Below are 13,927 nucleotides of genomic sequence, written 5' to 3' on the forward strand. Positions count from 1 at the left end.
CGCCTCACGAAGGTCCAGTACACACACACACACACGCACACACGCACACACGCACGCACGCACGCACGCACGCACACACACACACACACACACACACACACACACACACACACACACACACACACACACACACACACACACACACACACACACACACACACACACACACACAGTGTTGCTTGCCTTGGTTGTGTGGTATATAAGTGTCCCCAGTGTCCAGACCTCCTGAGCCTACAGAGCTACTGCAGACATGCTGAGACTCATCCTGCTGACTGTCCTCGCCAGCCTTGGTAAGTACCTCCACCACCATTACATTACTGACTGTCCTGGCCAGCCTTGGTAAGCACCTCCACCACCATTACATTACTGACTGTCCTGGCCAGCCTTGGTAAGCACCTCCACCTGCACCATTACATTCAAAATTTTAAAAATGTCCAGAGTAAATTTACTTATATAACTCCAGATAGAGAATTTACAACACTGCAGAGTCAAATGGCTCTCACAGTCAAAAGTCAAAAATGTGATCAGTGTAATTTCAAGTCTACAGCAAGATGATTACTTGCCCACTCTGATCCAGATGCCACCAATGGTCAATATTTTTTTCACATTCCAGTACTGATATGTACAAAAATATTGAGTAGAACTAATGGTGAAAATGTTACACTGACCAAAAGAGTAAAATGTTGGAGTTTATTTGAACTCTTTAAGAATTAAAGTAACGGTGGTATTTTTTTCTGTTACTGGGCATACATTCAGGCCTGATAGTAGAAGAAAATATTGAGCATGAACGTTGAACCATTTTTTAAACAAAATCTGTCAATCCTGAATTCAGCCACTGAGACTGAATACTATCAGCCCCTGTATACTGTATAATTTGAGACCCATTTGGACAATTTTTGGACACATTTTTCTGCCAGGTAGAGTATTTGCACAACCCTGTACATCTAGTATTCCCAACATGTGGTAACGAAAAACATTGTACACCTCACAACCACCTCCCAATTGATCAGATTAAAAATCAACCTTTTTTGAAGTGTTGCCCCTTGTGAGATCATAATATTGTCACAGGGCACTTTGTACATTACAGGAATTTACTGCAAACCCTAAGATTCACACATACAATATGAACAGCTGCTGGGAAAAAAGTGCATGTCCAGTTTTAAATTACACTTTTATCTAAGGCAATTTATGTACAGGGTATTAGTTACAGTCCCATGGAGCAATAAGGTTGAGTAGCTCAAGGGCACTTGGCACAATTGACTACATTCTGATTGTGTACAATCTCTATCTGTCTTCTTCTTTCGTCTTCTTGCTATTCTCTCTTGTTTGTCTTTCCTTTCTACTTCTCCTTTTAAATCCATCTATAACATTGATGTTTTCCCCCCGTTTTTTTAAGCACTTTGAGCTGCATACCTTGTATGATATAGTGCTATACAAATACAATTATTATTATTATACTGTAATACAATTATATTATTATTCAATTATTATTCAATTATTATGACATTGTTGGCAACTTTTTGTCCGTGTTGGTGAGGGTGTTATTTAAGTCGGCAATCTGCTGATTTGCTTGTTGTTGATGATGTACAGCGCTGGCCGAGCCGAGGTACCTGGAGGAAGGGAACGAGTGGGTGGTGGGGGGAGAGGTGGCCCCACCCAACTCCTGGCCCTGGCAGGTAACCCAACACTACAGTCTGCTGAATTACCCTAATTTCCACCCAATAAATCTTACTGAAACACTCAGATCATCAACAAACATTGACCAAACATGATAAACGGCACCAAAGTAACCCAGTTAGGTACTTTATGGTACAGTTACCAATATGTAATTACTGTCTACTTTCTGGGTAACAACAGGTTAACAGAGAAGTTACATGGTATCTAACAGGTTAAAAGGGTGTAATTACAAAGTAAATCCCATTAATTGGGTAACAGCAAGTAACAGAGAGAGGTTTGATGATTAGATTACATAGTAATTGAGATATGCATTTCATTTCTTGAGATATGTGATACATGGTATTTAATTTGTAATGATCCCTTTTTTCCTGTTAGATACCATGTAACTTCTCTGTTACCCTGTTGTTACGCAGAGTGTACACAGTAATAGTATACTAGTGGTGTGGATTGGCACTGCCCTCACAATCCGATTCGATCACGATTCGGGAGGTAGCGATTCGGTTCGATTCGATTCTATGCGATCCAATCCGATCCGATTCAATTCTACAATGCATTGCAATGCATTACATTTCTACTGAAAGCAAAGCAAATGTCTAATCAGTCATGATGTGGCAATACAAGTAGTCAAATACTGAGCAACAATTTATTGGCTGTTTTCTGTATCAGTCTGTCTCAGTCTTGCAAGGTTTTGAAGTGCTTTTATTTAATTTAACATTCATTTGCTCCAATATCCATGGAAGTAGTTGAAACTTTAAAAAAAAATGCCGGATCGATTCTGGAACTTGCCGGATCGATTCTGAATTGTCCATGCCCCGCATTGGATTGCATTGCCGAATTGATCACTGTTGACACCACTACTAATTACTGTACCATAAAGTAAAGCGTTATATGGGTGTGCCTCTGTCTCTCTCTCTCTCTCTCTCTCAGATTTCTCTTCAGTACCTTTCTGGAAGTAGCTACCGCCACACTTGCGGAGGCTCTCTGATCCAGAGGGGATGGGTGATGACTGCTGCTCACTGTGTGGACAGGTATAATGGCAGTCCACATCAATCCCGTGTGTGTGTGTGTGTGTGTGTGTGTGTGTGTGTGTGTGTGTGTGTGTGTGTGTGTGTGTGTGTGTGTGTCTGTGTCTGTGTCTGTGTCTGTGTGTCTGTGTCTGTGTGTGTGCCAGACAGAAAGAAATAGTGTGTGTGTGTGTGTGTGTGTGTGTGTGTGTGTGTGTGTGTGTGTGTGTGTGTGTGTGTCTGTGTCTGTGTCTGTGTCTGTGTGTCTGTGTCTGTGTCTGTGTCTGTGTGTGTGCCAGACAGAAAGAAATAGTGTGTGTGTGTGTGTGTGTGTGTGTGTGTGTGTGTGTGTGTGTGTGTGTGAGTGTGAGTGTGTCTGTGTGTGTGCCAGAGAGAATGAAAGAGTGTGTGTGTGTGTGTGTGTGTGTGTGTGTGTGTGTGTGTGTGTGTGTGTGTGTGTGTGTGTGTGTGTGTGTGTGTGTGTGTGTGTGTGTGTTAAGGGTGGGCGATACATATCGTCTGCGAAGTTATCGTGAATGTTGTTTTGACGATGAGTAATTTTGCAATATCGAGATATTTTTATGAAGTCGCTAAACTCAACAAAGCGCTGTGACAGGACTCCTCCAGACAGCGATGACAGCCAAGCCTTTGAGCCAATAGTAATGTTGTTGTGAACTGGAGAATAAGTCTGTGAACCAATGAGCAGACAGTGCTGAGGGGGGCGGGCTGCAGCGTTTTTAGCAGACGGAGAGAAAGAGATCTCGTGTCACTCCTGTTTCATGTGCAAGAACGAGGACACGGCGGTGCTGGTGTACTTGACTATTCATGTTCAACAAGGCAACAACACAGGAGGTACACTGGGTAATCTTGTACATGACAATAGCGTTGCAGTACCACATTAACAACCGCAGGTGGCAGCTCAAGTCCAGTAACATCTCCCTTTTCTTAATTAAAGCAATGGCTAATTGAACTGATGCCTAAAACCAAGACATACTGACTACTCAAGGCGTTTACTTGTTTTGTCATTCCAGAAACTATCATTGTTGCACATTATAACTGCAGCGGCAACATAAACATTTAGCAACAAACAGATTTGGTATGTAACCGGTTACTGCTGGTTTTATACCTGAAGCCAAAGAACATAAATAAACATTTGGCAACAAACAATCACACTACATTTTTGTCTTTCCCCTTTTTTTTTTTTTTTTTTTTTTTTTTTTTTTTTTTTTTTTTTCCAAGGGGAAAAGGGGAGAAAAAACAAAAAAAAAAAACAAAACAAAAAACCTCAGGCTGTTCACAGATCCAGTCTGTTTGGCGGCCTGGTCATCCGACCATATCGTGAGGTGACTGAAGGCCTTGTTGGAGTGGCGGCCATGTCAACAGGTGGGCTGTCAGCATGCTGAGGTGGGGTAGCACACCCCACACGACTGGCCTGCTCCTCAGCAACTGCCTCTGGCTCGGCTCCGTGCCCAATGCTGTCCGAGACCTGTGGTGTACTGAGAGTGCTTGGGGTCGGTTCTGCCGGCCGAAGATCAACCCTGTTTCGACGGTAGAGAGCTCCTTCTATGTCGACCAGGTAGGAGCGAGGGGCAACCTTCTGCAGACATGAGCCCCGTCTCCAGATGCCTGTTCTGTCACCAGGCAATGGCTTCATTCGCACCGCTTGGCCTACCGTGAGCTCGGGTAGGTCCTTGGCTGAGCGGTCATAGGTTGCTTTGGCAACCTGTTTCCTATGGCGCAGCTTCTCCAGCACTCCAGACACCACACATGGTTCCAACAGCTTGCTGGCAACTGGAAGTGCTGTCTTAAGACGCCTTGCCATCAGGCGCTGTGCTGGGCTGCTGCCCATTCCTTCAGTCGGTGTGTTGCGCCACTGCAGGATTGCTTTCCATGCATCCTTGCCCTCGCGGTGGGCTTTCTTGCACAAGCTCTTTGCTATTTTGACAGCTGCTTCAGCTTTGCCGTTGGCCTTTGGGTGATGTGGAGATGAGGTGATGTGTTCGAACTCCCACTGTGCTGCAAACTGTTTGAACTGGAGCGACGAAAATTGGGGGCCGTTGTCTGAGATTAGACGGTCAGGCTGTCCATGACGGGCGAACTGTGCCTTGCAGCGTTTGATTGTTGTCTCTGCTGAGAGATCTGGTAGGGGGTCAATTTCCCAGAAGTCTGAGTAGTGGTCAACTATCAGCAGAAAATCTTTGCCGTTTTGTTGGAAAAGGTCCGTGCTTACAATCTGCCACGGGCGTGTTGGCAGTTCGTGCGACATCATCGTCTCTTTCTGCTGCTGAATTGCATACTCACTGCAGATTGTGCACTTGCCCACATAGTTTATGATTGCGGCTCGCATCCCTGGCCAATACAGTGTATCTCGTGCTTGCCTGTAGCACGCCTCGCCCCCAATGTGGCTTGTATGTACTCTTATTAGCATCTCACGACGCAGTGCTTTAGGGATAATGACCCTGTCTCCCCTGAACAGAACACCATCTTGGACACTGAGCTCATCCTTGTTATCCCAGTATTCTCTCACCTCCAGTTCGGTGTCTTCTTTGTGCTCAGGCCAGCCCGTCAGTGTCACTTTCTTCACCGCCTGAAGCTGCTCATCTCTCTCTGTGAACTGTCGAATTTGAATCATTCTTTTGTCTGTGACATTGAGGTAGTCAGCCTGGTTGATTTGCTCTACCTCCCTCTGTTCAGTTTCCAGACAGCAGACTGTGCGTGTGTGGATCTTGGAGCCTGTGCATGCATTTGCCACTGTGGCCCTGCTGAGTGTGTCACTCACAAACATCTCTGGGCCCGGTTTGTACACAACAGCGAGATTGTAGCCCTGTAGAGACAGCAACATGCTCTGCAGGCGCTTCGGGGCATTCAGCAGTGGCTTGCTGAAAATGGCGACGAGGGGCTTATGATCAGTCTCTGCAGTGACACTGTTGCGCCCATAGAGATACTGATGAAAGCGTTGGCATGCGAATACAATGCTTAGGCATTCCTTTTCGATTTGGGCATAATTATGCTCTGTCGGGGTGAGAGCCCTTGAGGCGAATGCAACAGGTTGGCCTTCCTGCAACAGCACGCAGCCCAGGCCATGCTGGCTTGCGTCGCTCTGAATTGTCACCGCCTTTGTCACGTCGTAGTAGCGCAGCACTGGTGTAGTGGTCACCAGCTGCTTGACTTCTTTCACTGCTGCATCGTGTTTCGGAAGCCAGTGCCACATTGTGTCTTTATCTGTGAGCCTCCTCAGTGGCTCACAGACCTCTGACAAGCGTGGTAGAAACTTGGCCAGGTACGTTACGAACCCAACGAACCGCTGCACAGCCTTCACATCTGACGGGACGGGCATGTCCATCACCGCTTGCACTTTCTCTGGATCTGCTTTCAGGCCCTGCGCAGAGAGGATATGTCCGTGAAAGCGAACCTCTGGCACTTTAAACTGGAGCTTCCGTATGCTGAGCCGGAGTTTGACTTGTCGGCATCTGTCCATGAGGGCGAGCAGCTTTGCATCGTGGTCACGCCCTGCCTCCTCATCTGAATCGCCACAGCCCACAATGAGGATGTCGTCTGCTATGGGGTACACCCCATTGAGCCCCACCAGGAGCTCATGCTGTTTCCGTTGGTACACCTCTGGGGCCACAGAGACGCCGAACGGGAGTTTCAGCCAGCGCTTGCGCCCCCAGGGTGTCCAGAAGGTGGTCATGTAGCTGCTTGGCTCATCCAGTCTGCACTGAAGAAAGGCGTCCCTCGCGTCCACCAAGGTGAATGTCCTGGCTTTGGGGAGCTTGTAAAGTATGTCCTCCAGTGTGGGCATTATGTAGTGTGATCGCAGTAGAGCTTGGTTGAGGTGCTTTGGGTCAATGCATATTCGCAACTTATCTGGCTTCTTGATGATCACCATGTTGCTGATCCAGTCCGTAGGATCTGTGACTGAGGTGATGTGGCCCTCCGCCTCGTATTTGTCCAGTTGAGCTTTCACTGCCGCCCTCATAGCGACTGGCACGTTGCGGGGGGCACTCTGGACTGGCTCAACTGCTGGATTTAGCTGAAAGTGCACCACTCCTGGTACGGATTCTACTGGCGCAGTGAAGACATCCTGATACCTCTCGATGAGAGCCTCCCTTCTCAGAAACCCACCCTGGGTGCTACTGTCCACTGCATTAAGGCCTGCTGGGATGGTAAATTGCATAAGTCCAAGGCGTTCACACGTGGACCCCGAAAGCAGTGGCTGCTGGCTGGTGTTGACTATCTCAAATTCCAAGGTGTATTTGTGGTCTCGGACGACACACTCTGTCACGAACAGGCCCAGGGAGGTCATCAATTGACCCGAGTAGAGCTTGAGCTTGGTGCTGCTTGGCATGAGTTTTTCTCGAGGTGCAATGCGCATCTTGTCCTTCAGGCTCATAACGTCACACGTGGCTCCTGAGTCTAATTGGCACCTTTGCTTAGTACCATTCAGCATGAGAGCAGCAAACCACTTTTTTCCTTTTGGACCGACGGCCCCAATGCATTCGGTTGTGAAGAGATCATCTCCGCTTTCTGTGTCCAGGGTAAGTATTGGATTGTCCATGGAGTGAACATGAGCAGGTGCGTCGAGCCCTTTTGTTTTCATGCAGACACGAGCAAAGTGGTTGGGTGTACCGCAAGCTTTGCACACCTTTCCATAGGCAGGACATTGCTCTCTCCCCCTCCCATGCTGGGCACCACAGTATCTGCATGCTGGGACACTGCCCGTGGCCATGGCAGGGGTGTGTTTTTTTTGTTGCTTCCAATTTGGACGAGGAGTTGTGTTTGGTTGCCTAAATGCTGCATTGACACTGTCTGTAGGTGGCTTATCTTGCTCCATGGTTCTCACCGTTATGTCTGTAAGCTCTGCGGCTCTGCATAATTCCAAGGCTTTGGTCAGCGTTAGATTTTGCTCCCTCAATAACCGTCTCCGAGTGGCCTCGTTGGCTATGCCAAGCACTAGTTTGTCTCTGATTAAATCGTCCCTTAGAGCCCCATATTCACAGCTTGCTGCCTTTTCTCTCAAACGGGTAACAAATGTGTCAATAGACTCACCCTCATCCTGTTTGCAACAGCCAAAGATATAGCGCTCATAAATCACATTTTTTGACTGGTGGAAGTACTCTTCTAATTTATCCAGGACTTTTTTCACGTCATTGCGTTCATCCGCCGTCAACTCCAGATTGTGCTTGTAGACATGACGACACTCTGGCCCCATGACAGTCCTCAAAGTAGCAGCCTGAACAGCTTTCGATGCTTGCGTTAAATCCATTGCCAAACTGTAATCTTCGAATTCAGCCCTGAAGATGTCCCAGTTTGTGCTCCAGTTTCCACTGAGCTTCATTGGCGCGGGAGGCGGGATCGGATAGTATGCCATCTTGTCCGTAGTTTGAAGCTAGTCTTCGAAAGCTAATCTGCCCGGTAATGCTAGCGGCACTTTGCTAAACTGACAAAACAAAAAAAATGCGGCACACGCATAGCTGATGACTTACGTTCGTACATTGTCCATTAGCTGTCAAGTCGTCGATACTTTTTTTAACAGCTAAGCCACTTCTGACACCATGTTTCATGTGCAAGAACGAGGACACGGCGGTGCTGGTGTACTTGACTATTCATGTTCAACAAGGCAACAACACAGGAGGTACACTGGGTAATCTTGTACATGACAATAGCGTTGCAGTACCACATTAACAACCGCAGGTGGCAGCTCAAGTCCAGTAACAACTCCTGCAGCGCTTCTGCTGCTGGGCAGTGAAGGACAGTTGCTGTTATCCAAATGGTGGATTTACATGAGGAATTCAACCATTAAACCAGCCATTGCATGATGCTGAGGGCGTTTTGGAACTATGTGCTTTAATCAGCAACTGTCTGTGATTATGGAAAGCCAAATAGTTAGGAAGAGAAATAGCTTTGTCTCTGGTCTGAGAAATCGCGTTAGCATGCTAGTTAGCGAACTAAGCTAAGCAATGTTGTTCTCTACAAATAGATTGGCTGTTACTCACTACTCAAACACCCACCTGCATGTATATCATAACTGCTTAGGTGGAAAAGTAATGTTAAGTTAGACTCGCGCAGTGAGTTAAATTACAATGTGTGAAATCCAACACATGCAATTTGCAGCTGCCATAGTTAGGTTCTGATTCCTATCTACAAATGCACTGTTTCCATGACTGTCCTCTAACAGAATCATTAGCAATACATCATAAAACTATTTTTTTTTATTTACATGGATATGTTTTCATGACAAGTGATGAAGTATTACTTTACAGTCCAGCATATGCATATTATTAAATTCAAAAAGTGAAAGCTCTTCAGCACAGCATTTTTTCCCAACTCTCTGTCCCTCCCCAGTTGAAACACAAATGCAGCACTACTACCTCCAGTGCAGAATTGAAATCAGTCTGGAATCATGCACAAATCATAGACAGCATACATGTGTAGCTTGCAATGTTCTGCTTTACTCACCCTTCCCTGCCATGCCAAATTCCCATATTACGGTACACATTGATTCCCACCCCACCCCCCCGGAATTTTGGAAATTATCGTCAAATTATCGTTATCGTGAAAATTCTAAAAATTATCGAGATAACTTTTTTTGCCCATATCGCCCAGCCCTAGTGTGTGTGTGCGCGTGCGAAAGTGCAAGCGCCCCACACTCAATACCTAGTAATGACTAATGAGGACCCAATTCCGGTCCCCCTCTCTGCCTCCTATGTAAAGGCCCCACAAAGATATAAAGGTGGGGCTGTGTGTGTGTGTGTGTGTGTGTGTGTGTGTGTGTGTGTGTGTGTGTGTGAGTGTGTGTGTGTGTGTGTGTGTGTGTGCGTGCGTGCGTGTGTGCGTGTGTCAGTGGAGTAAGACCTGAGATGCTTTTTGTTTCCACAGTTCCAGGACGTGGAGAGTTGTTCTGGGAGAGCACGACCTGAACAGCAACTCTGGCAGGGAACAGATCATCTCCGTTAGCCGCGTCTACATCCACTCCGGATGGGACGCCAGCGCTCTTTCGAACGGGTAAGTTAGTTCTAGCGGCAGTGTTAGTTCTGGCCAGGCCATGGTAGTCAAGTGCTTGTCACTTCTGATTCACTTATGATTGACTTGTGCTAGGCCCAGCCACTATAGACCTTACGCATCTAAGAATCCTGGTCCTAACCTACGTTGACCCTATGACTCTACAATCTCTATCTATCTCTTCTTCCTCTGCCCTCCTGCTATTTCTGCCTCTCCTCTACGTATACCTCTCCTTTTAAATCCATCTCTAACAATTATGTTTTTTCCCATTTGTTAAGCACTTTGAGTTACATGCCTTGTATGACACAGTGCTATACAAATACAATTATTATATTTATAAACTCATCAAGTCTCCTGGCTTCTCATCAGTCCACAGCTTCGCCATGTAGTGTATGACATGGCATAGGCTAGCTATTCTTTGTCATGTTGCCTACTCTGTTCATTGGAGGATTATTTGCTCTCTTAATCTTAAATTGGGTGAGCATTTGCCATGCTGCTACTATCCCCTGAAATTCTGCTTTTCAGAGCATAGTAGAACCAACCACAGAGTGGCCACGCCACAATTGTCCTGAGAATCCTGGGAGTCATTTTTGGAAGTCGACCTTTACAATTCCATGAAAAATATCCATCAACATAAGGACAGTAGCCTATTTGAAATGTGTGGCTAAATATATGGCGTTTTCCGGTGTTGTCGTGCATAGCCTGGCCACTCTCTACTGTTTTGTTCTACCTCTATGGAACAGAGCCATACCACCAAATCTAATTCACATCTTTTCAATAAAGAAATTGCATTCAGAATTTCTTGTCTTGTGTTTCTCGACTTAAATGGACCTGAAAGAACTGCACTTGTTGATTATTCCCCAAACATAATGTAATAACAAGCATGTGTACATTCTGCAGGAACGACATTGCCCTGCTGCGTCTCTCCTCTGATGCCACTCTGAACTCCTACGTGCAGTTGGCAACACTGCCCCCCTCTGGCCAGGTTCTGCCCCATAACAATCTCTGCTACATCACCGGATGGGGACGCACCGTTAGTGAGTTCCTCACAACTTTTATTTTATTGTTTTAAAGGTTTTCGCTCTATGATCTAGAAATGCTATGACCTAGGCCTGTGTAAGACTAACCAATGCCCCACCCCCATAACCAAGACAGTGGCTGTATCTCAAAGTCAAGGAACCTGGCCTTGCTAGGACATGAAATTTGAAACGTGAAATGACCAGTGATTGGATACTCCGCGGAGTTCACAAAAGAGTATCCAATCACTGGGCATTTCACGTCCTAGCAAGGCCAGGATCCTTGACTTTGAGATACAGCCAGAATTCCTCAAAAGGTAGCCAGTCAAGCTGTATCACTAATCCCCATGCCCACCTCTCCACCCTCGCCTTACTCATAGCAGCATGGACGCTTAAACTGACACCCAATAGGTTTCATAATCTGGGATTGCACCCAATGAGAAGGACTCCAAGGGGCAAAAAAAAACATTCACAGTTTAAACAGCAGAATCAATCTCAATACATGATTTCCTGCCATTGCTGTCTTAGTCTGACTCAAAGTAATGTCTATGCTATGCCACATAACATTCATGCCAATTAAATATTGCCAAACTCATTATTCATTGCGCTCCATGATTGTATACAAATGCTGTCGTTATTATTGTCTAATCGAGGCCTCTGTCTCTCTCTGCCCTTCTCTCATTTAGCTGGTGGCAACATTTCCCCTCAGCTGAAGCAGGCCTACCTGCCCGTGGTCAGCCATGACGTCTGCTCCAGCAATGGCTGGTGGGGCAGCTATGTGAGGAACACCATGGTCTGTGCAGGAGGCTATGACGAGGCTGGATGCCAGGTGGGAACCACTCTCCTTAAAAGCTTTGCGATTACCATAATTAGCCTTTTTTTGTCACCGTGATGTCAGACAAGTTCCGTTTCCGAAGCGAAGCAGAAAAAAATAACAAGCGGTTTCCATAGAAATCCATGTGATGTAAGTTAATGTTTATGACACCGGATGTTGCTTTTTCTGCCTCAATTGCATTAAATCGAAGGTGTCTGACATCTCAAAGGCTAAGACAAGGGGCTATAATGTGACTGGAGGCCAGGTGGGAGCCAGCCACAGTCCTTAAAAGCGTTGTGGTATAAAAAAAGAGTACCTGTAGAGTGAAGACCTCTGCCAGAGTATAATCACCTTGAGCCATACATGCATATGGTAGTTAAGACTTTGGAACTATACATCCAGCAGTTGGTACAAATCAACTGCAAACCAACAAACAGAAAACAAATGCATACACAATCAAACCCTGAAAGCAATACCACTACTACTTCTACTATTGCTCCTCCTACTACTATTACTACTACTTCTACTACTACTACTACTACTACTACTTCTACTACAACAACAACTACTACTACTACTTCAACTACAACTACTACAAGTATAATAACTACTACTAATATAGTATTCAAAATTTCTTTTTTTCTGTGATTTTTTCACAACTTTTTGCGTACTTTAAAGGTTAGTTATTATGTTTTCCATTTCTTGTAGCATGCAGAAGTATACATTTGGGAATAATCTGAAATGCCTGATGATAATTAAATAGAAGGGCTGTAGGTGTGTTGAAACTACATTCAAATGCCATGACTTTTCCAAAACTTGTAACTCTGAAAATAAATGTAACCATGTGTGTGTCATTGCCATGTGCAGGGAGATTCTGGCGGCCCTCTGAACTGCAATGTGGGCGGCAAGTACGTGGTGCACGGTGTTACCAGCTTCGTGTCCTCCCAAGGCTGCGACACCTTCCAGAAGCCCACTGTCTTCACCCGCGTCTCCGCTTTCATCGGCTGGATCGAGTCGGTAAGATGACACACACGTACACTAGCCCACAAGTTTGTTATATCCTGACTCTAATTATATCCTGACTCTAATTATATCCTTACGGACCTAAAACTTCTTTGTAGATAAACAACACCAGGACGCATGAAGCCGCTGTGCACACTCTCTGTATTGTATAACCTGGGAATCTGCATACACAGTGTAAACAAAAGAATGAATGAGTGGGGAGTAGACAGAACATAAAGCATTATTCCCAATCAAGGTCCCTGAGGTCCTGTGGCAAGGACCAGCTTGCCATTTGCCACTCCTAGGTCATGAAATGTTGAGAGGACTTGAAGTTTGAGAGAAATGAGCCTTGTCATGCTGCCTCTGGAAGTTTGTTCCACCACTGAGAGACCATATGTGCATTCCAATATGCAGACTTTCGTTCTTCCTAGCTCACTTGCCTTTTTGTGACCTGATGACATGACTGATGGCATGACCAAGGTAGATGATGTAAGATTATGTACATTGTAAACAGAAGGGACCCAAGCCCTGATCCTTGGGGTACACCTGTGGTTGTGGTGTGAGTTGGAACAGTTGTCCTTGCCATGACACATTGAAGGAGCGTCCAGAGAGGTAGGAGTTGAACCAAGAGTGGACAGCACCAGCGATTGCCATGGTTGGGAGTATCTTTGTGACTGTGTCAAAGGCTGCCGATAGGTCTGGTAGGATGAGGACAGAGGATAGTCCTTCCGTTCTTCAGTCATCAGAGCTCCAGTTACTGATAGTGAGGCAGTTTCAGTTCAGTTGAGCATACATGCACACTAACATATTTTTTCCACCACTACTCATTTTTCGTCTTCTTGAGATTGATATTGTCATGGAAATGGACAAAACATGCTTGTCAATAATTTGCAATGTTTTTTATTTACTTGAATGTGATTATTTGTCTTTCTCTCTAGACCATGGGGATCTAAATCAGACGTGATTCCTTCATCAGTGCATCTACCTTCTGACATGGATTGAACAAAAAATAAAAAAGTGTTTTTGGACATGTGATGGAAAGTCTCTGTGTTTTAATCCCCAAGAAATGTACAAAGCCACAGTCTTTTTTGTTAATCCTACACCACCCAAAGAGTGATGATGTATAACTTAATTTGCCTTTTAAAGTGCACAACCATATGGATACACATACAGTATGTAGGCCATTCTGTAAAAGTTGGGGGTAGTCAATGGGCCTTTTCATGTGAGGTCAGACAACTTCAACCTGATGCATTTGAGGCAGGCACAGTATATGTTGCATCTGGTGGTATAGGTACATAAACAGTGGAAAAGACTAGATGTCCGCGGAGCTACAGTGTGCGGACTTCTACTCTTTTCCACTATCAGACTTTGTCCTGCACCTGGCCTCAGAGAGGTGGGATGTGCATACTCTT

The 13,927-nt window shown here is 45.5% G+C and overlaps 1 protein-coding gene across 1 annotated transcript; it reads left to right on the forward strand.

Annotated features, from left to right (window-relative positions):
- The first annotated feature begins 233 nt into the window (after nt 1-233).
- Nucleotides 234-13,550, forward strand: LOC134462195 (elastase-1-like). Its single transcript, XM_063215098.1, has 8 exons — nt 234-290; nt 1,591-1,676; nt 2,605-2,705; nt 9,561-9,686; nt 10,584-10,720; nt 11,386-11,528; nt 12,381-12,530; nt 13,454-13,550. Exons 1-8 carry the CDS (start codon nt 251-253, stop codon nt 13,466-13,468), a joined length of 798 nt encoding a protein of 265 aa, XP_063071168.1. The 5' UTR covers nt 234-250; the 3' UTR covers nt 13,469-13,550.
- Nucleotides 13,551-13,927: the final 377 nt, after the last annotated feature.

This window comes from Engraulis encrasicolus, chromosome 14 (assembly GCF_034702125.1).
Source record: "Engraulis encrasicolus isolate BLACKSEA-1 chromosome 14, IST_EnEncr_1.0, whole genome shotgun sequence".
Lineage (NCBI taxonomy): Eukaryota > Metazoa > Chordata > Actinopteri > Clupeiformes > Engraulidae > Engraulis > Engraulis encrasicolus.

Coding starts and splice junctions, on each gene's coding strand:
- LOC134462195 (XM_063215098.1), top strand. CDS start 251: ATGCTGAGACTCATCCTGCTGACTGTCCTCGCCAGCCTTG. Junction 2,706..9,560: donor GCTGCTCACTGTGTGGACAG/GTATAATGGCAG, acceptor TTGTTTCCACAG/TTCCAGGACGTGGAGAGTTG. Junction 10,721..11,385: donor CGGATGGGGACGCACCGTTA/GTGAGTTCCTCA, acceptor TCTCTCATTTAG/CTGGTGGCAACATTTCCCCT.